At 48.3% G+C, this 22462-nt stretch overlaps 1 protein-coding gene across 1 annotated transcript in view; it reads left to right on the top strand.

The window, feature by feature from the left end:
• The window catches only part of RAB44 (RAB44, member RAS oncogene family), a 37755-nt gene continuing 15719 nt past the window's right edge, over positions 427 to 22462 (top strand). The window contains exons 1-7 of the mRNA XM_013973756.2: positions 427 to 514; positions 10609 to 10825; positions 17399 to 17510; positions 19183 to 19357; positions 20762 to 20908; positions 21646 to 21736; positions 22145 to 22240. Of these exons, the coding sequence (XP_013829210.2) occupies positions 10619 to 10825; positions 17399 to 17510; positions 19183 to 19357; positions 20762 to 20908; positions 21646 to 21736; positions 22145 to 22240 (828 nt within the window). The 5' untranslated portion in view covers positions 427 to 514; positions 10609 to 10618. The remainder of the gene's footprint in view (positions 515 to 10608; positions 10826 to 17398; positions 17511 to 19182; positions 19358 to 20761; positions 20909 to 21645; positions 21737 to 22144; positions 22241 to 22462) is intronic.

Raw genomic sequence — 22462 nt, 5'->3', positions numbered from 1 at the left:
TAAAGGATACTTTGGGTGTGGGCCTCCCCTGGATTTCCAAGACCTGGTCTGAGGGTGAGGATCTGAGGTAAGGCATGGTGTATACACTTGGCTTTAGCCGTAACTATGCTCTTGAACACTCTGGTTGGGATAAGTTGAAGCATCCCTCTGGCAACCAGAGACTCAGGTCCAAGTTCTGACTTAGCCATTGAGAACTGGGTGACCTTACTTCTCTGAGCCTTTGATTACAGGGGTCTCTCCACCCACTACAGCTTTCTTCAGTTCCAAGATTTGAGGACTAGTGTGCTTCAGGAGTACTAAGCAAGATTGTGAAAGGCTAACCAGTTGGTCACTTCGACAGGAAGTCCCATAGATTAGCACAGGCGATTGGCTTGCCAGGGAACGGAAAGAGTGGTTAAGCAAGAAGCAAGACTGTTAACAGTTCCAGAGCTCGTGGTCTCCTGGGGGCAGTTTTTGCCTCATTACTGGGCCCAGGAGGTACGGGGCTACATGCACGACTGGGAGCCTCTGAGAGGTGGGAGCGACCGGAGTTGCAATGCTTCTTTTCTTTGGTGGCGTGAGAGTGGGGGAGGGAGCTGTGGTCCCCCCCAGCTGCTGGGACGGGGTGCAAAGGGCTGAGCCTTTTTCTCATTAATCTGGAGCTGTCTGCAGCAAGTGGAAGGCATTTGGGCGGGAGACTCGGATAGATTATCTACCCTTCAATGGTCGTGTAACCCTGGGGAAGTCACCTGGCTTCTCAGAGCCTTGGTTTCTCTTTGAGGTTAGCAAGGGCGAGAGAGGATAAATATGCTAGGGGGTCTCTTGGATCTGCCGACTTGGACGACTTAGTTCTGTGACTGTCGCTGTTACTTGTAGTTACTGAAGGAGGTGGAGTGAAGCGCAGACCCAGGTCCTCACCCCTTTGAAGAGAGGACGATGGAACTGGCGGAGGCCCTGAGGTGTCTGCAGGTGCCCTGTTGCAATTCTGCCCTAGTCCCCACAGAACCCTCTTACGAGGCTCTCCACTTCCTGGGGGAAAGCCTGTGGTCCCTGCTTCCTGAACCGAATCCTACAATGGGGAGCTGATTTCTGGTAGGACTGGGAGCAGGATTCATCAGCCCTCATGTCTAGCCTCAAACTTTATTTGGTTTCTTGGGTGAGGTGGGGAGAGGGCGCAGTGCCAGGGGTGTGTGTGTGCGCATGCGTGCGTGTGCTCCCAGGCAGGATGGCATTTCCCACGGTTACAGGTGTGAGGCTGTGATGACCAGTGAGGGGAGTGTGGGGACTTCCCTGGTGGTCCCGTGGTTAGGACTCCACGCTTCCCCTGCTGTGGGGCCTGGGTTCCATTCCCGGTCAAGGAACTAAGACCCCACAGGCCCTGCAGTGCAGCAAAAAAAAAAAAAAAGAAAAGATGGGAGGATGTAGCGGAGGAGGGGGCACTGACGGAGGGATGCCCCTGCTGGCGGACTCGGAAGACTTTGCTCTGAGTGACTCTGAGTGGGCAGGAACCTTGGTACACTCCAGAGGTCGTGACAGGTGTCGTGTCTGACTGTGAGGGAGTAGTGAGTGTGAGAGCTGACTGTGAGGGAGTAGTGTGTGTACGTGTGTGTGTGTATGTGTGTGTGTGTGTGCGTGCATATGTCTGTGTGTATGCGCAGGTACACCTTTGTGAGAACTGACTGAAGGATGTTCCCATTGTTTCTGGGTGGCCATCCCTGGCCTGGATGGGACACAGACTGTTTTTAGGGCACTGTTCTCAGCTGTGAGGGGAAACTCCCTGTCCCTGACTGATGGTGACAGGTTTGTTGAGGTGGTGCTGGCCCTAGGGCGCCTGCTGCCTTTCAGCCCCGGGACTCCTGACAGGCAAGGAGGGGGCCGCTGAGTGCCATCTGGGCAGAGAAGACTCGACGGGCTCAGAGGGCTGACGCTGAGGTCTGAGGCATGGTGGGGACTGGCAAGGTGTCCGGTAGGCGCTGCTTCCTTACACAGTGTCAGGGCACTGGTGGAAATGGGGTGCAGCTCAACTAGGAACTCCCCCACAGGGTGCCAAGAGCATCCCGTGTCCTGAGACGTGGTCCCAGGAACTCTATCTCAGGATTGTGACTCCCTTCACTTGTGGGAGCCTGGCATCCTCAGTGACGTGGCACCCACATCACAGCAGACTCTCCTCCCCAGGGCTTCAGTTCTAGAAGCTTCCACAACAAGAATCTTATCTTTCTGCCTCATGTGTGTTATCTCCATCAACGGAAGTGCACACAGAACTTGAGTTTTCTAAGTCTGACAGCCGGAGCAAAGCCTCCCACTCTGTCCTGTTTCAAAGCCCTGGTCCATCACGGCTGCTCTGTCTGGCATCTGTGATCCACATAGGCGTCTCCTGCCCACCGAGGAGGTGCTTCTCCAAGAAGCGGTCTTGGGGCAAGTCTGTCCTGTGACAAACCCAGAGAGTGGGTCTGGTACCAGGTTTGCTTCCGATGTCATGGCTTGGGCTGGTGGCCTCTGCCTTCCGGAGCCTCTCTCCCTCAGTTTTCTCATCTGTTGAGTGGGTATAAAATCATATCTGTACCACATCTGACTTTTATGAGACTCAAATGGCATTTCGCCCGCATCCATGCTATCACCCCCAATGTCATGGGCTACTGTATCCAGTGGTTATCCTATGCCATATTCGGGGCATAGTTCTGAGTGCTTTACATTGATTATATATTCAACAAATATTTGCTGAGCACTGACTGTAGGCAGGACACTGTTCTAAGGCATTTGAAATAGAGCAGTAAACAGAAGAGGCTTCTATTCAGTAAGAAGAGACGCAAATTTTACAAAATAAATGAATAAAAGACTCTATTCTAGGAAGGTGACAAGTGTTGAGAGAAAGTAAAGCTGGGGAAATACCCTGATGGTCCAGAGGTTAAGAATTCAAGGTTCCACTTTAGGGAGCATGGGTTCAGTCCCTGGCAAGGGAACTCAGATCCTGCAAGCCATGTGGTGAGACAAAAAAAAAAAAAAGTAATAATAATAATGATAAGAAAAATAAAGCCGAAATGCGAGTTGGGCTCTGCTGGGAATAGGAACTGGTGTTTCCAGTCCAACTGTCTTATTTCATCTTCACGGCAACCCTGTGTGGTAGACATTGGTCTCATGTCCCAGTGAGGAGAATGAGGCACGGAGATGTTATGTGACCTCCTCATGGTCACATAGCCTGTGAATGGCAGGGCTCAGAGAGGCAGGGTTTGCCTGACTCCAGAGCAGTGGGACTGGAAGTCACTGCCTCTCTTGGCCTCTTTTTCCACATTTATGGGTCAAGAGGGTGCGATGGACCCTCTTCTGGTACGGATGCTCAGTGAGTGTTTCTTTGAATATAAAATACAAGGCCCAAGGCCCAACCCATTGGAAAGTCGTCGGGTCATGGAGGAAGGAGACCCCTCCCCGCCTTAGGGGGACGGTGAGTGAGGATGGATGGTGACTTCCAGGTGTGGACAGATGCAACCCAAGGAGGGGTGTGTATCTCTTCATTGTCTCCAGGGAGAGCTTGGAGGGTGATGTGGTTGTGGAGATATTGATATTAGTGGAAGGACGGTTGGATTTGTGGATGAAATTCTCTATTCTAACTCCTGGAATCTCATTCTTGGCTTGGTTTTTCCTCCTCTGGTTTTTATTTTTGTTTTTTGGCCCTGCCCTTCGGCTTGAGAGATTTCAATTCTTCAACCAGGGACTGAACCTGGGCCCTCGACAGGGAAAGTGCAAAGTCCTAACCACTGGTTGTTGTCCAGTCGCACGTTTGTGTCTGACTCTTTGCAGCCCCGTGGACCGCAGCACACTAGGCTTCCCTGTCTTTCTCCATCTCCTGGAGTTCGCTCAAACTCTTCCATTGACTTAATGATGCCAGCCAGCTATCTCATCCTCTGTCATTCACTTCTCCTCATGCGCTCAATCTTTCCCAGCATCAGGGTTTTCCCAATGAGTTGGCTCTTCATATCAGGTGGCCAAAGTATTGGAGCTTCAGCTTCAGCAGCAGTCCTTCCAATGAATATTCAGGGTTGGTTTCCTTAGGGATTGACTGGTTTGATTTCCTTGAAGTCCAAGTGATCTCAAGTGTCTTCTCCAGCATCACAATTCAAAAGTTAACCACTGGACAACCAGGCAATTCCCATCTCCCCTGCTTTTTATTAAGAAAACTTTCAAATCTACAAAAGTTGAGCAAATAGTACAATGAAAGCTATTGGACAGATGGCTTACAATTTGCCCCATTTACTCCCTCTCTACACACACACACACACACACACACACACACACACACACACTTATTTCCTCTCAATTTGCTTATGTATTTACACAGAGCCATTTGAAAGTGAAATGCAGACATAATATATACTTTAGCATGGATCTCTTAAAGACAGAGATTCGTCTACATGATCACAACACGTGTCACACCGAAAAAATTTCACATTGCTCAGTGAATATCTGATATAAAGTTCACATTCAAATTTTCCCAGCTGTCCACAAAATATTCCTTTTTTTCTTTCCACAAAATATTCCTTATTCTTACTGTTTTTTTTTTAAGGAAAATCCAATTAACAATCACATAATATATTTAGGTGTCATTTATTTTTATTCTCTTTCTCTCTGTTTTCTTTTTGGCTGCTCCACATGGCTTGTGGGATCTTAGTTCCCTGACCAGGGATCGAACCTAGGCCCTTGGAAATGAGAGTGCAGAGTCCTAACCATTGGATGGCCAGAGAATTCCCTATTTTTATTCTCTTGGATATAGAATAGTCCCCCTGCCTTGTTTTTTCTTTTACTACATCAGTATTATTTGAGTCTACTAGTTGTCTGGTAAGAACACCCCACATTCTGAGGGACAGTGTGAATCAGAAGAGGAAAAAGTGAGTGACATGAGGGAATGAGGGTCCAATACATGCCCAGAACAAGGTCGGGCAGCATGAAGAGATCCAGATTAAGTCTGATCTCTTCTGCCCTGGAACTCACTGCTAAATTATGTCACCTCCTCCAGGAAGTCCTCCCTGATAGACACTGCTGAGTGAGTTGCTCCTTTTGCAGTGCTCTCACAGCACTTGGCACACAGGTTTGCTGCCCCTTCCACACTGTGCTGTAATTAATCTTGTGTCTTCTTCTGGATGAAGCTGTGTGAGTACCTCCAAGAGAGACCAGGAGTTAGTCCTCACCTATATATGTAAAGGGCCAGGGGCTCCACTTGGGTATGTAGGTTGTGTCCTGCACAAAGGTGCCTGGTCAAAGAGGGAGAGGGGGGACTGGACTCCAGCCAACAGTCCACTTGCCAATCCTTGGGTCCTGGCACTGGGCTGCATCTGCTGGGAGGAAGGAACACTTTTCCTAATTTGCCTAATGGGGCCACACACACCATGGCAGGCTCGCTTCCCATTCTGCCTGCATTCAGTTGGTGTTCAGTAAACAGTGGTCACTTAAATGCATGCTAGGTTTGGGAATGGATGTGCTTGTGACTGTTCTTTGGGGGAAGAAACTCTGATTTGTAACATATGCTGATTCCCATGGTATACATTGAGCCCCCCTTTTTTGCGGGGGGCAAGAATACTGGAGTAGGTTGCCATTCCCTTCTCCAGGAGATCTTCCTGAGCCAGGGATTGAACCCGGTTCTCTCGCATTGTAGGCAGACGCTTTACCATCTGAGCCACCAGGGAAGTCAATGGAATGGGTGAATTTAACTCAGATGACCATTGTATCTACTACTGTGGGAATCCCTCAGAAGAAATGGAGTGGCCACCATGGTCAACAAAAGAGTCTGAAATGCAGTACTTGGATCCAATCTCAAAAACGACAGAATGATCTCTGTTTGTTTCCAAGGCAAACCGTTCAATATCACAGTAATCCAAGTCTATGTCCCAACCAGTAACACTGAAGAATCTGAAGTTGAACGGTTCTATGAAGACCTACAAGACCTTTTAGAACTAACACCCAAAAAAGATGTCCTTTTCATTATAGGGGACTGGAATGCAAAAGTAGGAAGTCAAGAAACCCCTGGAGTAACAGGCAAATTTGGCCTTGGAGTACGGAATGAAGCAGGGCAAAGGCTAATAGAGTTTTGCCAAGAGGACGCACTGGTCCTAGCAAACACCCTCTTCTAACAACACAAGAGAAGACGCTACACATGGACATCACCAGATGGTCAACACCGAAATCATATTGATTATATTCTTTGCAGCCAAAGATGGAGAAGCTCTATACAGTCAGCAAAAACAAGACCAGGAGCTGACTGTGGCTCAGATCATGAAGTCCTTATTGCCAAATTCAGACTGATATTAAAGAAAGTAGGGAAAACCACTAGACCATTCAGGTATGACCTAAATCAAATCCCTTATGATTATACAGTGGAAGTGAGAAACAGATTTAAGGGCCTAGATCTGATAGACAGAGTGCCTGATGAACTATGGACGGAGGTTCGCCACATTGTATAGGAGACAGGGATCAAGACCATTCCCATGGAAAAGAAATGCAAAAAAGCAAAATGGCTGTCTGAGGAGGACTTACAAATAGCTGTGAAAAGAAGAGAGGCGAAAAGCAAAGGAGAAAAGGAAAGATATAAGCATCTGAATGCAGAGTTCCAAAGAATAGCAAGGAGAGATAAAGCCTTCCTCAGCGATCAATGCAAAGAAATAGAGGAAAACAACAGAATGGGAAAGACTAGAGATCTCTTCAGGAAAATTAGAGATACCAAGGAAACATTTCATGCAAAGATGGGCTCGATAAAGGACAGAAGTAGTATGGACCTAACAGAAGTAGAAGATATTAAGAAGAGGTGGCAAGAATACACAGGAGAACTGTACAAAAAAAGAGCTTCAAGACCAAGATAATCACGATGGTGTGATCACTCACCTAAAGCCAGACATCCTGGAGTGTGAAGTCAAGTGGGCCTTAGAAAGCATCACTACAAACAAAGCTAGTGGAGGTGATGGAATTCCAGTTGAGCTATTTCAAATCCTGAAAGATGATGCCGTGAAAGTGCTGCACTCAATATGCCAGCAAATTTGGAAAACTCAGCAGTGGCCACAGGACTGGAAAAGGTCAGTTTTCATTCCAATCCCAAAGAAAGGCAATGCCAAAGAATGCTCAAACTACCACACAATTGCACTCATCTCACATGCTAGTAAAGTCATGCTCAAAATTCTCCAAGCCAGGCTTCAGCAATACGTGAACCGCGAACTTCCAGATGTTCAAGCTAGTTTTAGAAAAGGCAGAAGAACCAGAGATCAAATTGCCAACATCTGCTGGATCATTGAAAAAGCAAGAGAGTTTCAGGAAAACATCTATTTCTGCTTTATTGACTATGCCACAGCCTTTGACTGTGTGGATCACAATAAACTGTGGGAAATTCTGAAAGAGATGGGAATACCAGACCACCTGACCTGCCTCTTGAGAAATCTGTATGCAGGTCAGGAAGCAACCGTTAGAACTGGACATGGAACAACAGACTGGTTCCAAATAGGAAAAGGAGTACGTCAAGGCTGTATATTGTCACCCTGCTTATTAACTTGTATGCAGAGTACATCAAGAGAAACGCTGGACTAGAGGAAGCACAAGCTGGAATCAAGATTGCCAGGAGAAATATCAATAACCTCAGATATGCAGATGATATCCTTATGGCAGAAAGAAGAAATAAAAAGCCTCTTGATGAAAGTGAAAGTGGAGAGTGAAAAAACTGGCTTAAAGCTCAACATTCAGAAAACGAAGATCATGGCATCTGGTCCCATCACTTCATGGGAAATAGATGGGGAAACAGTGGAAACAATGTCAGACTTTATTTTTTGGGCTCCAAAATCACTGCAGATGGTGACTGCAGCCATGAAATTAAAAGACGCTTACTCCTTGGAAGGAAAGTTACAACCAACCTAGACAGCATATTAAAAAACAGAGATATTACTTTACCAACAAAGGTCCATCTAGTCAAGGCTATGGTTTTTCCAGTGGTCATGTATGGATGTGAGAGTTGGACTGTGAAGAAAGCTGAGCACCGAAGAATTGGTGCTTTTGAACTGTGGTGTTGGAGAAGACTCTTGAGAGTCCCTTGGACTGCAAGGAGATCCAACCAGTCCATCCTAAAGGAGATCAGTCCTAGGTGTTCATTGGAAGGACTGATACTAAAGCTGAAACTCCAATCCTTTGGCCACCTCATGTGAAGAGTTGACTCATTGGAAAAGACCCTGATGCTGGGGGGGATTGGGGGCAGGAGGAGACGGGGACGACAGAGGATGAGAAGGCTGGATGGCATCACCAACTCGATGGACATGAGTTTGAGTGAACTCTGGGAGTTGGTGATGGACAGGGAGGCCTGGCGTGCTGCGATTCATGGGGTTGCAAAGAGTCAGACACGACTGAACGATTGAACTGAACTGAACTGACTGATGGTATAAATACTCCCACAGCAGCTGATCTCCAGCTGCTGAGTTGGGAAGAGAGACTCACAACTGGTTTTCTGCAAGCCCCTAAGATGTGACTCCAGTGTACCACTGCAGTTTGACATCTGTAATCTTTTTATAAATAACACTTTATTATTTATTCATTTTATGTTTGGTTGTGCTGAACCTTTCCTTGCTGCCTGCAGACTTTCTCTAGTTGTGGTGAGGGGGCGCTCCTCTCTAGTTTGGGTGCTCGGCCTTCTGGCTGCGGTGGCTTCTCTTGCTGTGGAGCACGGGCTCTAGAGCGTGTGGGCTTCCGTAGCTGTGGTGCATGGGCTCTGTCGCTCCGTGGCGCGTAGGCTCCTGCTGGACCAGGGATCAAACCTGTGTCCTCTGCATTGCAGGGGAATTCCTATTCACTGTGGCACCCTTACACCTCAATCTCAAAACTGCATCTGCAGCAGACTTTGAAGTTCCTGAGAGAGAGAGAGAGACAGAAAGAGAGAAACAGAGAGAAATGGAGAGAAACCAGGCGGACAGAAAAAAGCAGAAAGGGAAGAGAAAAAGGCAATAACTGATGGGGAGCCAGTGAGAGAGACTCGACTTCACTTAAAAGTTTGGGGCCTCCTCAAGAGTGAGGAATTGCTTCATTCAGCTCCTGTGCAACCTATGTAGAGGAACTTGCTTAAGGGAACCTAGACCAGTGGCCCCAGACTCCTGCCATGAGCCAGTTACCCCTGAGGCAGAGCCTCCCGACCCTTCTACTCTGCTTGTCTGTGACCTTTGATCCCAACAAAGAAAGCCCTCTGCGGCCCCGGTCCCTTCACACACGCTGTTCAAGGCTTCTAAATCCTACCTGCCCTTTTTAGAGCTTGACTCAAGTTTCACCACCTGGACGAAGCTGCCTATGTACACGTCAGTCCCTTCCCCTCAATACAGATTTACGTGCCCATGACTTACTCCCCCCAAGGCCCCCTCCCTCCCACCAGCATAGAACCTGACTCTTCTCCTTTCAGACTCCAGCCTCCTTCTCTCCTACCTTGAGGCCTCACCTGGACAAATCCTTATCCATCAAAATCCTTATCAACTGACTTACCTGACCTTCAGTGACAGATGGAAGTACTCCAATGAATGAATTGGACAACCCTTACTTGAGCATCTACTACGTACTAGGGAGGGGCTTCCCAGGTGGCGCTAGTAGTAAAGAGCCTGCCTGCCAACGCAGGAGACCTAAGACACCGGGTTTGGTCCCTGGGATGGGAAGATCCCCTGGAGGAGGGCAAGGCCACCCACTCGGGACTTGACTGAAGCGACTTAGCACTGATGAATATGCTGGGGAGCTAGGAGCAGTGTGGACTGAGGCACAGGGTGACTTACCATTCACAGGCATGAGCCCAGCACATCATCAGGTCACATAAAGTATGTGCTTGAGGTATATAGAGGGGCTTTAGGGAGGATCTCAGAGGAGGTGGCCTCTAAGGTGAGGGAGGAAGAGGTATCAGCTAGGCAAGGGGGTGGGGGAATCGCGGAGGTTTGGGGCAGAGGGAGGAAGCATGGGGGAGGATCTGGAATTCCAGCAACGGTGGGTAGTTCAGAAAGGTTGACATGGAGCATGATGGGATGTGGAAGTGAGGGGGCGAAGGATGGAAACGTCTGGAAAGGCCATAAGGGCCACGTGGGGAGCTACTGATTCCCTGGTGCGTATGTCAAAGGGGTGGAGAAATGTTGTTGAGGAAAACGAGGCTGGGGGCCAGCTGAGGCTGGGAGAGGGGGCAAGGGAGGGTGGAGGAGTCCCTACAGGAAGGTGAGAGGTGAGGAGGGGAGCTGAAGGAGCAGGTGGAGGGATAGCTCAGCTGCCCCTGCGCCTTCAGACAGCGAGATCCTGGACCGCCCCATGTAACTGCCGCCAAGTTAAAAAGTAGAACCCAGAAAGGCTGCAGAAGACTGTTCACAGTTGAGCGGAGAATTGAAGGAGATGAGGGTGTGTGGACAGCTCCGGGAAGGGCATTCCAGCCCGAGGGAGCAGAAAGGGCAAAGGCCCTGGGTGAGAAGTGTTGGAGGCCACAGGTCGGGGGCGGGGGGATGATGAGGTCCGAGAGGCCAGCGCAGATCAGACCAGGCAGGGCTCCTCCGCTGGCCACGGTGGATGTTCTCCAGGGGTGATGGGGAATCGTGGGAGAGTTCTGAGAAGGGAGTGAGGGTGTTCAGCAGCTTAGTGCTCCCTCGCCTCTCTGTCCCCAAGCCAAAACACCATGGAGAGTGGACTCAGAGTGACCCGGAAAGGACGGAAGCTAGGCTCCAGCCGCCGGCGGCAGATGCGAGAGCCAGCTGATGGCCAGGATGTGCCGGTGGCCCCCGAGCCAGAGTCTTGGTCCTCCCAGTCAGCTGAAGAACTGCAGAGCTTCTTCCAGGACTGCGGTGCCGAGGAGAGGGGCTTTGTCACTCGAGAGGATCTGGCGGTGAGTCCAAGGCCCCAGGCCATCCCCTGAATCCCTTTGCTTCTCCTTCTGAGACTCTCCTTCCCAGGAAGGCAGACCGTCCCTGCCCTTTTCCCTTTCTTTCATCTCAAATTTGCTTTTAGGAAAGGCTAGGGATTTATTATACTAAGGTGGGAATGCCTGATAAGGTATTTTGTATTACCCTCTTCCAGAAACACTTGCATTTTAATAAAGGAAAGGTTTTAAGTCAAAGAAGGAACTTGCAGATGGTATAATTTTAAGCCCATTGAGCAGGGAAGTTTATCTTGGGGAGCAGTCAGGGCCCTGGAAATAAAACCCTGTTAATGTCTGCAAACTTCAGTCAAACAGATCAGCCAGTGATGTACATACCAATAAGGAATCTTAGGCTGTGACCTAGACTGAGATTGGCTGACTTTTGTTTGTGTGTTTTTTTCATTTTCTGCAGTGGGTCCTATGTGAGTTGTTGGCATCTCACTGGACCCGCTGTCTCCTCCTGATTTTGCTCCATGCTCTAGACTTTGACCTTTTTCCATCAAAACTGACCCTTCCTATCTGTATTCTGCTGTCAGAGCCACAAAAAAGTACAAATGGCTGATGTTAAATTATAATTTTCAAAATGGTAAAGAAAAAAGACTTTTGAGTAAATATAAAATCAATACTTATCAAAGATCTAGCTAATTCATTATCATTATTATTATCAATCAGTGAGGGACTCAGTATGATATTATGACAGGCTCAAGGAGCATTTGAGAAGCTGCAAGTATTTATGGGCAATTTGGGCTTCCATTGTGGCTCAGTTGGTAAAGAATCTGCCTGCAATGCAGGAGATCCGGGTTTGATTCTGGGTCGGGAAGATCCCCTGGAGAAGGAAATGGCAACCCACTTCAGTATTCTTGCCTGGAGAATCCCCATGGACAGAGGAGCCTGGTGGGCTACAACCTAGGGGGTCGCAAGAGTTGGACACGACTTAGGGACCGAACACCACCACCATAGGCAATTTGACAGAAGAGTGTTAGGATAAGTTTGCTGAGTTCATTTTTGAAAACGACTAATGTCCTACAGGCCACAAATCTTTGGGGTTGTCTGTACTGCTAGACAAAATCATTTTCAATTCTCCTGGACAAAATCTACACGTTAACAAGTAACTTCAATATGTCGGACTTTTCAAGGTAAACAATGAGATGAGCTAAGTGCATTCCTCTTGTCTAGACAAGGCTTGGGTAGTCTTTACTCCCATATAATATTGAAAGGGTGTGCTGTGTACATTTTCACTTTATTTCCAAGTGTCCAGTAATTTCCTGTGATCATAAATAATCTCCAAAGTGTACTCTTGACATGAAAAAGGCTGATCTCATTCGGTTTGGCTTGATCACTTCTGTAGGTGTAGTGAAGGTGCTAATGAAGCAGGTGGGTCTCCTTGACTGGGCTCTGCAAATCTGAAATTTTGAAGTATTGAGCTATTTTAGCTTCTCTCCAGAAGTTTTCATATGGAAGCTTAAGTTGAAATTTTAAAACCTCTGAAATTGGCTTTTCTATCTAGAGTGACCTTCTGTCCCTGTTTGCCTGCATTGGAGGGTTACCTGGGATGTGGGACTTTCAGTGTTAAAACTGGAAAAGTCTTGGGCAAACAAACCAGCTGGCTTCCCTACTTCTATGGAAACCAAGCACAAGACTCTCTCCACTAGTTTTTACCTACGCATGTGAGGGACTTCTCTTCTTGAGGTTCTTAATTTTTCTAAGGTCCCTCTCCTGCCCAAAAGTAACCTTTCATATTACCCGTTTTCAGGCCAGCTTTGCAGGTATTGCGTCCATGGGCGCTCCTTACAGTGGACCTGTAACACCTGATTAAATGAGAATCATCCTTTAAATCAAAATCTGGTTAAACAGTTGATCTATCCAACTGTATCCCAGTAAAAAGGAGGACAGATTCTTATTGAACCTATGTAAATAACTATATTGCCAGAGAAAGGAAGATTCAGGAAAAGTATTGGTTTCTGAGTCAGGAAGGGATCAGTGAGATTCAAATACCACTTAAAATATTAAATTTCAGTTTGAAAGTGAAGTGAAAGTGTTAGTCGCTCACTCATGTCTGACTCTTTGTGACCCCATGGACTGTGGCCCACCAGGCTCCTCTGTCCATGGGGATTCTCCAGGCAAGAATACTCCAGTGGGTAGTCATTCCCTTCTCCAGGGGATCTTCTTGACCCAGGAATTGAACCCAGGTCTCAAGCATTGCAGGCAGATTCTTTACCATCTAAGTCACCAGGGAAGCCTAAATTTCAGTTTGCAAAAGCATACTCTCCTAAACTGAAAATTAGAGGTAGCTCAAGAAGCCAGAGAGAGGACTTCCTCACAATATCCATAAAAGTGAAACAATAAAAAAATAGTACTGGCATTTCCTCGGTGGTCCAGTGGTTAAGAATCCACCTTGCAATGCAGGGGATGCAGGTTCGATCCCTGGTTGGGGCATTAGATCCTACATGCCGAACGGCAACTAAACCAGAGTGCCGCAACTACTGAGCCTGTGCACCATAACTTGAGAACCCAAGTGCCGTAACTGAGACCCAATCCAGCCAGATAAACAAAACGATAGTAATAACCACACCAACTGTGTTCCCAGCAAATAACCACACCAACTGTGTTCCCAGCAAATAACCACACCGACTGTATTCCCAGCAAATAACCGTACCTCCTGTATTCCCAGCAAATAACCGTACCTCCTGTATTCCCAGCAAATAACCGTACCAACTGTATTCCCAGCAAATAACCGTACCAACTGTGTTCCCAGCAAATAACCGTAAGCCAGTTTTCCTCAACCATTGATTTAGTTCCATGTGATTAGCTCTTGAGCTACTGGATCTTGGGGAAGCTGGCTGCTTCTGGACTGAAAAGAGTTCTAGCAACTGTAATCCACTGGCTCAGTCTGAAGGTTGGCTACTGTCAGCTTAGAACCCTGTACCCACGTGAAGCAGCAATAGTTATTAGAACCTGGTACAGTCCTTTTCCACATGGCTTTGACGCTGCACTTTGTGGAAGACACAAACTGAGCTGGTTTGTAACCAAGCCTTCAGGGTAGGTTGGAAAGGGTAGGAAAGAAGAAATGCGTTTAGTAACGAGACTCAAAGCCTGTGGCTTGTTTTTTTTTTTTTGCATTTTTTATTGGCATAGAGTTGCTTACCATGTTATATTAGTTATTGCCGTACAACATCGTGAATTAGTCAAAGTATACCTATATCCCCTCCCTCTTGAGCTTCCCTCCCACCCCCCCATTCCACCCCTCTAGGTCCTCACAGAGCACCACATTGAGCTCCCGCTACCTTTTTACAGTAACCTAATAGTGTCAGAATGGAAGAGAGTAAAATGTTCTGTTGGGATACAGTATATAACTATTTCATGAAGTTTGATCAGCATTTCCCCTAAAGAACATAGTTTGCATAGCAAAGACATTGAGAAATCTCTAGGGCCTTTCCCTAGAGCATGCAATTTATGAAATATTTATATAAACGCTTTTTACCTATGTAAACTTAGCCTAGGAAAGACTGGATATCTCTTCTGATCTGACAGTTCTTCCCATGATGCTCTTATAGTAGTGATGAGGTATTTAACAAATAAAGAGAATGATACCTTGACATTTTTATTTTTTCTTCTAAATTTAGAATCTGATGTTGGGAAGGCAAACCCAAAGAGATATCAGAGAAGGTAGGGCACTAGATTAAGATACAATCATGGGATCCTGAGAAATAGTACTTGGTTTCCTATTTAATTAGGGACAATAAAATAAAGTATTTTGAAATAAACATAGAAGAAGACAACACTTTTGCTGATTAGTCTCTAAGTTGTGTCTGATTCTTTGTGACCCCCTGGACTGTAGCCCTCCAGATGCCTCTGTCCATGGGATTTCCCAGCCAAGAATACTGGAGTGGGTTGCCGTATCTTTCTGCAGGGCATCTCCTACATTGCAGGAGGATTCTTTACTGCTGAGCCACCAGGGAAGTCCAACTGTATAAGAAGGCAATACTATTGCAAGGTTATTTAGCTCTTTTATATGGGAAGTGGCTTTGCTTTCTGTTTTATGAAAATTAGAACACAACTGAGCCAAAACAAAGCGGAGAAAATTATTCTGCTGAGACATGAAACAGTTATCTGGGCAACTTGCACAGATGACTAATAGTAACCCTCTTTTAACCCTTGCCTGGAGCTCTAAGACCAGTTTGTCATTTTAGAGAGAGAGCCAAATTCTAGTTTTGCATGAATATAACATGTGGCAGTCAAAGTTTCACAAGTTTTATTTCTTTCTTTATAAACCCATCAAAACTGAGCCAAATTTGTCAAAATGTGAACATAAACTTTATAGCCTACTTTCAGACTCGGGTCTTATAAAATCAAGGCAAGTAAGATTCCCGTTCAACAAACCCTCTACAATCTCCTATATCCATTCAGATTTTGCCAGATGCTTTAAAACAAAACCACTTCCTTTATTTCCTGGAGAACAAACACACGTCCCATTCTCCTTGCAGACACAGTTATTTTCCTGCCACTCCTGTTTCTAGGATCAAGTAAAACATTGTAGTGATTATAACTTTTAACAAAGTAATCAGCTTTTATTTCCCAGAAAAAAATTGATGGGTAGAAAACCGAGAACTGTCTTGGACAGCACTTTAGTAAACAGCAAAGCTCACAAATACACCTAACACAACTTTCTACAGTCATACATATGCCTCGCACAACTTTAAAAAATTGTGACAGAATATACATAATATAAAATTTGCCATAGAATGTATCCTTGTATTATATTAATATAAGTTGTGGGAAACACAGATTGCTCTTATTTATCTTTTGTAAACAAAAATTATTAAACCAATCTAATTGATCAAAGATTCATCTTAATTATCTGAACCTGACTCCTTAGAAGTTTTCTGAGTTAGCTAGTTCTCATAAGAGGAATTTTTTTTTTAAAGTCCAGCACATTTAAAGCCTTAGAAGTTTGGTTTCTTTATTTTCTGTGATTTTGGGGACCACTTATTTGTCTCTACAAACCAATCCACCCAGAGGCCCTATAAGGGACGTAGTACTCTAAGTCACTAATACCCAGGTATAGAAGAATGCTCACACTCACAATGAGAGTTAAGGGCCTTTCTGAATTACAGACAGTCTGGCTTCTTTTCTACAACTCCAACCACAGTTCAAAAGTAAACACAGAAACACAAAAACTCCAGTTCAGATTTCAAAGAGCTATTCTCCTCCCCAGTGGGCACAAAATTCTTAACCGATTTGAGGTCATTCACAGAAAAACAAACACACCACCACTAACAACAAAAGATTAGCAAACCAGATTTTCCACTGTGTCTCAACCGACAGACACTAGGTCTCCATCATGTATCCCATGGAGATCTCCAAATGGTCAGTCCGTAAGACAGAGTGCCCCGTCGTGGCTACCGCTAAAACCAAAAGCAGAAAATCTGTAAAATCAAAAACATAAAAACTGGAGAAACAGAATCAGCAAACAAAGTTCTATCACACGTGGGATTCCCTTCAAGAGCCAAGGAAAGAAGTGTCCAGGATGCCCCTGATGGTCCAGGGGTTAAGATTCCCTGTTCCCAGTGCAGGGGGCCTGGGTTCCATTCCTGGTCAGGGAACTAGATCCCACATGCCACAGCAAAGACCCAGCACAGCCAAACAAATAGGTCAATCAATCAATCAATCAATAATATATATATAAAAGAAATGCCTGTGTTCCCAGAGCCCATTTAGGGCTCTTTTCCAGCAACACAGTTTACTGGGTTCTGACAGCCGAGTCCACTGGGGCATCTCCATGGAACCTCCAAAACCGCTAAAGCAGGATTTCCAAGAAGATAAAATCATGACCCTTAGACAAAAATAAAATGAATCTATACCAGAGATTTTATTTAACTCACTTATTAATGGGAGATGTTCTGAATGGTTGAAAGAGCATTTGAAAAGCGGGATAACTTAACAGAGAAATGTTACAATCAGGTTGTTGAGGTAGATTGCTTAAAGCTGGTTAATGTACAACAAGTCATAAATCTTTGGGACTCTTGTTCCATCAGGCAAAAGTTATTTACACCTCTCTTGAACAGAATCTACAAGTTAACACGTGACTTCATTTAGTCTGGGATCTCTAATCAGTACCATGAGACAAAGTGCATTCACAGAATCTAGAAGATGCTTGGGTGGCCTTGTCCCTGTAGAATACCAAAAGGGTGTGCTGTCCACTTTGGGGACTTATTTTCCCGTGTTAGGTAATTTTCAAATAGTGATAAACACGTGGACAGGGCTGGCTACTGTCCTTTATTACAGTCCTAGAAAGATGAGACTCAGAAGAGGTGGGTTTTGATGCTGGATGGAGGAAGAGAGAAACTGAGGATGAAGTTCAAGGCTCTGCTTGGGTCCGAGAGACTCAAGGACTGGTCTTGAGGTCAGGTTGAGGGTTGGACTCCGAAAATGGGGAGAGGGGAGGTGGGGGTGGCTGAAGATACACACCTCTCCTTTTCTGAGAGTGGCTGAGAGCCTTCCCTGGTAGGAACATCACCCAACTTACCTCTATCCTTGCAGGGAGCCAAGTTCAGCTTCCTGAGCAGCGAGGATGAGCTGGAGATGATCTTTGACTGGGTGGATGTGGAGCGGAAGGGACGCCTCTCCCTTGAAGAGTTCAGCTCCGGGCTCAGTATGTCTGTCTTGGGAGGGCCTGCCGGGGGTGTGCCGAGCACGAGATGAGGCTGAGCAGACAGGAAAGGGCGCAGTGACCCATCACAGGACCTTCACAACACCCCTGAGGGCAGTTCTGGGTGTGGATGACATATGATGACCGTAGAGATGAGAATGCTGAGCCTGAGTGGGAAGCCAGTTGGTTCGAGGCAGAGCTGACTTAAGACTCTAGCCCAGGAGACCTCACTTCCTTTCCAACAATAAGAGCAAATCATTACTAGGGGCGGGCAGGGTATCCCCTGAGCATTCCCCTTCTCCAGAGAGGCCTCCAGGATTGCTTTCTGATACCTCCCTTGTCTTCTCCCCAGTAAAAGCTTTCCCTTGAGCAGGAGGTTAGACACCCCCTGTTCTTGAGACCACAGGCCTTGTTTCTTCCTGGAGAAGGTCCCATTCTGGCTTTGGTTAAAGGAATATGAGGCCCCAGGGAGCAGCAGAGGGTGATATTTAGTGGGTGGAGGCTCCCCACGCCCTTAACCCCACTGGGCAGGGAAACTCCAACACTGTCTTCTTAAGACAGACCTAGAAGGACCTAGAGACATCAAAGCTGGAAATACACAATATTCCAGCTGAGCTCGATGGGGAAGACCTTTGGTCCAGGGAATGGAAGGAGTGGTGTCCTTGTAGAGACCCTGAAAAGGATCGTTAGCCTTTAATGTAGCCAAAGCCACCCCTAGTTCTTGGGTCTGCTGAGTCTCCAAGAGTTTGGGAGACAACGGAAAGGGGAGTCAGGAATCTGCATTTACAGGTTGGGCCCTCCCAAGAGATGGTTGCTCTGGCTCTGGTGATTGAGAAGCTGGGAGCAGGGAGGGGAAATTAGGGCCTGGAATCAGGCGTGCTGTCCATGTGGCCCCAAGGGGCCATCTTCACATCTGTGTCCAGCTGTGTCCACTATCCGGAAGACTTCCCAATGCCTACAAAACAAAATTCAACTCCTTTCCCAGGGCCTGCAGGCCAGCGCTACTGAGACCCTTCCAGCCTCTTAGGCTCACTCAATACCACTCACCTCCTCCAGCCTGCCGACCTAGCTCCTGCCTCAGGGCCTTTGCATGTGCTGTTCTTGCAACCTGGAATATGCTTCCTGAGAAAACCACATCACTTGCTCCTTCCTTTTAGTCATATCTCAGTTCCAACGTCACTTCCTCAGGGCCCTCCTGACCACCCTCTCTAAAGTAGACCCTCTCTAGTCTCTCAAAGGAAATTACCCTGTTCCTTCCTTTAGGTCACTTGGAAATTTTATTTATTTATTAAATGTGTCGTTTTCAGTATTCATAGAATGTCGGCTCCACCAAGGCAGAGATTTCAGCCAGTTTTGTCCCCAGCACATAGCAGACGCTCAATGATTATCCTTTGACCTAGTGAAAAGAATGTGTTGACCACAGTGGAGCTGCTGTGTGACTTCTAGCAAGTCTCTTGCCTCTCTGGGCCTCAGATGCTCATGTGTCGAATGGGCACAGGGTCTACCTTGAGTAGACTCCCAAGGTTGACGTGAGGAGTGTATGACCCTGGCCCTGTATAAATGTGACTGACACAGATAAAACCATTTCCCCAAGGGCTGGAGCAGGGCAAGGTGGGAAGTCAAGCGATGGAGCCCAACCCCACCCTGCTCCTTTCTGGCCCTCTTTGTTCCATAGAGAGCATCTTTGGCTCCAGCTCGAGCACCCACAGGCTCCATAGAAAGAGGCCACTGCTCTCCAAGAGAGGATCTGTAGCCACCAGCTTCCCGGTGGTGGAGGAGGCCAACAGTGAGGAGAAGGAGGCATTCTTTGCCTTCATGGAGCAACTAGGAGCCAGCAACTCACTTCCTGAGTAAGGCCAGCAGGGTTGGGGGTGCGGGGAGGAGGCACCGCCTGTCAGAGGGGACGAGCACTGGCCCAGACGCAGGATCAAATGGGAGCTACCAGGTGGTGTTGGGCGGATATCCTGGTTTGGCCACTTGTTGGCTGTGCGACTGCAGGCAAGTAGCCTAACCCCTTACCTGCGTTTCCCCGGCTGCAGGGTGAGCAGAAGAACTGGTGTGGGATTAAACGAAGCCCCGCGTGGAGAAAGCCTACCCACTGAGTCCATCCCACTCTAGCCCTCCCTCCCTGTCCTGCCCTATAAGGTCACTCCCCAGAAAGATTGGCAAGTTGAATTATCAGCTCCCTAAAGGGACCCACGATCTTTTTCCTTTCTTTCTTTTGGCCCCTTCGCGTGGCATATGGGATCTTATCTCCCTGGTGATTGAACCTGTGCCCCCTGCATTGGAAGTGCAGAGTCTTAACCATTGGACTTCCTGGGAAGTCCCAGGACCCACATTCGCAAAAATACAAACCTCCCAAGGGTGCCTTTTCCCTAAAAAGAGAGTCCCCCAGTGGAGTGATTTCAGGTGTGGTGATGCTCTGAGTTGGGCAGGCTTGGAGACAGGAGGGCTTGGAGACAGGAGGGCTTGGAGACGGTCTAGGGCTCTGGGATTTTTGGGGTTCACTCATGCTTAGAGAAAGGGACCCTGCCTAAAAATACCCGTCGCACACCCCTCCAGGTCCCACTGGCTCTGTTAGAACTAGCAAGGGAATCACCCTCGCCCATCTGCCCGGGTTTTCCCAGGTTCCCCTGCCCCACAGGGCTCTGTGAGGACAAGCTCTCAGAGGGCGGGGCAGGCACTGTGGGCAGGCAGGGTGGGACTGGGGTACAGTCTGGCAGGGCAGCTGTGGTGGAAAGTGATTTACCTACTTGGCAGCTTGGCCTATGCTCAGCCCTCAGGCATCTGTCTTCACGACTTAATTAAATCCATGTGAAAGCAGCATTTATTGAATGCCAACTCAGTGCCAGACCCCAGGCTGGTGCTCTCCACTGGGTGCGCCTCATTCTCCAGTAGCCATGTTACAAATAAGCTCAGAGAAGTCGTGGGACTTGCTAAAGTTCACGCAGCCACAGAATGGGAGAAGAGAGAAGGCAGATGGAAGCTCTGGGCCATCAGGCACCCAGATCCCCCGCCCCACAATGAATCACCAAACCGTAGAGAGACAGTGGGATATGGGGATCCATGAAGGGATAAGCGCACAAATGGGAGAGGTTCCTGGAGGAGGAAGCTGCACCTGGCTGAGTGTAAGGAGATTTTTGTGACCCAGCTGCCACTGTCTCTTAGAGTGTGGCCATTAGAGCCTAGGAGTGGGCTTCCCTCTGCCTCCTGGTCCCACTCAAGGGTGATCTCTGGCCGTCCTCCCCTCCCAGGCAGGCGGAAATCTGGCAGCTATGGAGAAAGCTGCGGCAGGAGGAGCCCCAGCTGGCAGGCAACCTAGAGGGCTTTCTGGCCAAGATGAACAGTCACCTACAGGAGGCACGGGCCGACAAGGAGGTTCTGGAGCTGACTCTGAGGAAGTGAGTTGGAGCCGGGTTGATACACAGTGGATGCCCTTTACATTAGTTGAATCTTTTTTATTTTTGTCTGTGCTAATGGCAGCATGTGGAATCTTAGTTCCCCGACCAGGGATTGAACCCGCACCCCATGCAGTGGAAACACAGAGTCTTAACCACTGGACCACCAGGAAAATCCCTTAGTTGAATCTTGAGTGAATTTTCTGCTGGATGGGCAGAGCTGAGCTAGAAGAAGGGGTAACTAAGGGAATCTATTGGGATGGACAGAGTGAGGCCTTCAGCCAAAGAGGGGATGGGCCAATGTGTCCTGGTGCAGGGCCACTGGGGTACCTAACTCCAGGGCACCGCTCTCGTAGATTGCCATGTGTGTGGTGATCCTGGGGTTGGCATGGGCTCAGTCCTGCCAGGGAGTCTGTGTTTGGGGGTGGGGGTGGATAGGAGGATGGTGACAGCAGGAAGTGGGGACAGAGTGATGGGGTGATTGGGGACTGTGAGACAGGAACCAACATCCCGATGATGGTCAGCAGGAGTCAGCAGGATGGACTCAGATGATTCATATCAAGGGCCTCTGTCAAGGTCAGGAGCTGTTACTGGGATGACAGTTCCCAGGGTGACAGGGGTCAGTGACCGCTGGCAGAGTGAGCTGAGAAGTAGGGTCAGCTCACTAAATGCGGGCCCAGACTGCCCCTGCCAGCAGCAGGGTGGCAGGGTGCTGCTTGGCCACCTCCCACCCCTTCCAGGAGGGACACTGACCACCACCGTGAGGTCCAGCAGCTCTACGAGGAGATGGAGCAGCAGATACAGCGGGAGAAGCAGCAGCTGCAGGCCGAGGTGAGCCCCCAGCCCCAGCCGGCCTCTCCCCCAGCCCGGGACCCCTCTGCTGCCCACGCAGTTAGCCCAGGTCTGACCAGCGTGGGGCAGCAGGAGGCCGCTGCGAGCAGATCGTCTCATCTCCCCCAGTGTTGGAGAGACAGCTTGCTCAGACAGACGGGGTGGGGAGTGCTCACAGCTGCCAGCTCTCGGGGGTCCCCTGGGGCCACTCCTCCCACTCTCTGGGGCTCTGTCTCCTTGTTGCCTGGGCCAGGGAAGTTGTCCTGAGACCCCCCCCCTCCTTGTGGACACATCCTGGACTGGGCGCCCCAGGCCTGAATGGAGGTGGCACATGGGGAGGGCCGACCCAGGCCGGCTGAGTCTTGGACTCGGCCACACAGGGGGAGCTGAGACCTCTCTGCTCCCCAGAGCGACTCCCGGGGCCTGGCCCTCAGCTCCCAGATGCAGGAGGTGCTGGAGGCCAAGGAGCGCGAGGTGCAGCGGCTGACCGAGGGCCAGAAGGAGGTGAGTGACTAGGGCTCCCCTGGAAGCCCAGTTTCTGAGGATTCGTGGACCCTGATACCCACCTCCAGGGAGTTCGCTGGGCTGCTGGGCTCCTGTATCAGAGATGGCTCCCCTAGGAAAGCGATGTCTCTGGCCCTTTTTCTGAGACGAGGCCAGGTAAGGGCAGTGGCAGCCCTGGGACATGAATCAGAAGGTCCAGGCTCAATTTCCTGCTGTTTCAAT

Source organism: Capra hircus, chromosome 23, assembly GCF_001704415.2.
Source record: "Capra hircus breed San Clemente chromosome 23, ASM170441v1, whole genome shotgun sequence".
NCBI classification, from domain to species: domain Eukaryota; kingdom Metazoa; phylum Chordata; class Mammalia; order Artiodactyla; family Bovidae; genus Capra; species Capra hircus.
The sequence above is the reverse complement of the archived record's forward strand: the minus strand, read 5'-3'. Positions and strand labels throughout refer to the sequence as shown.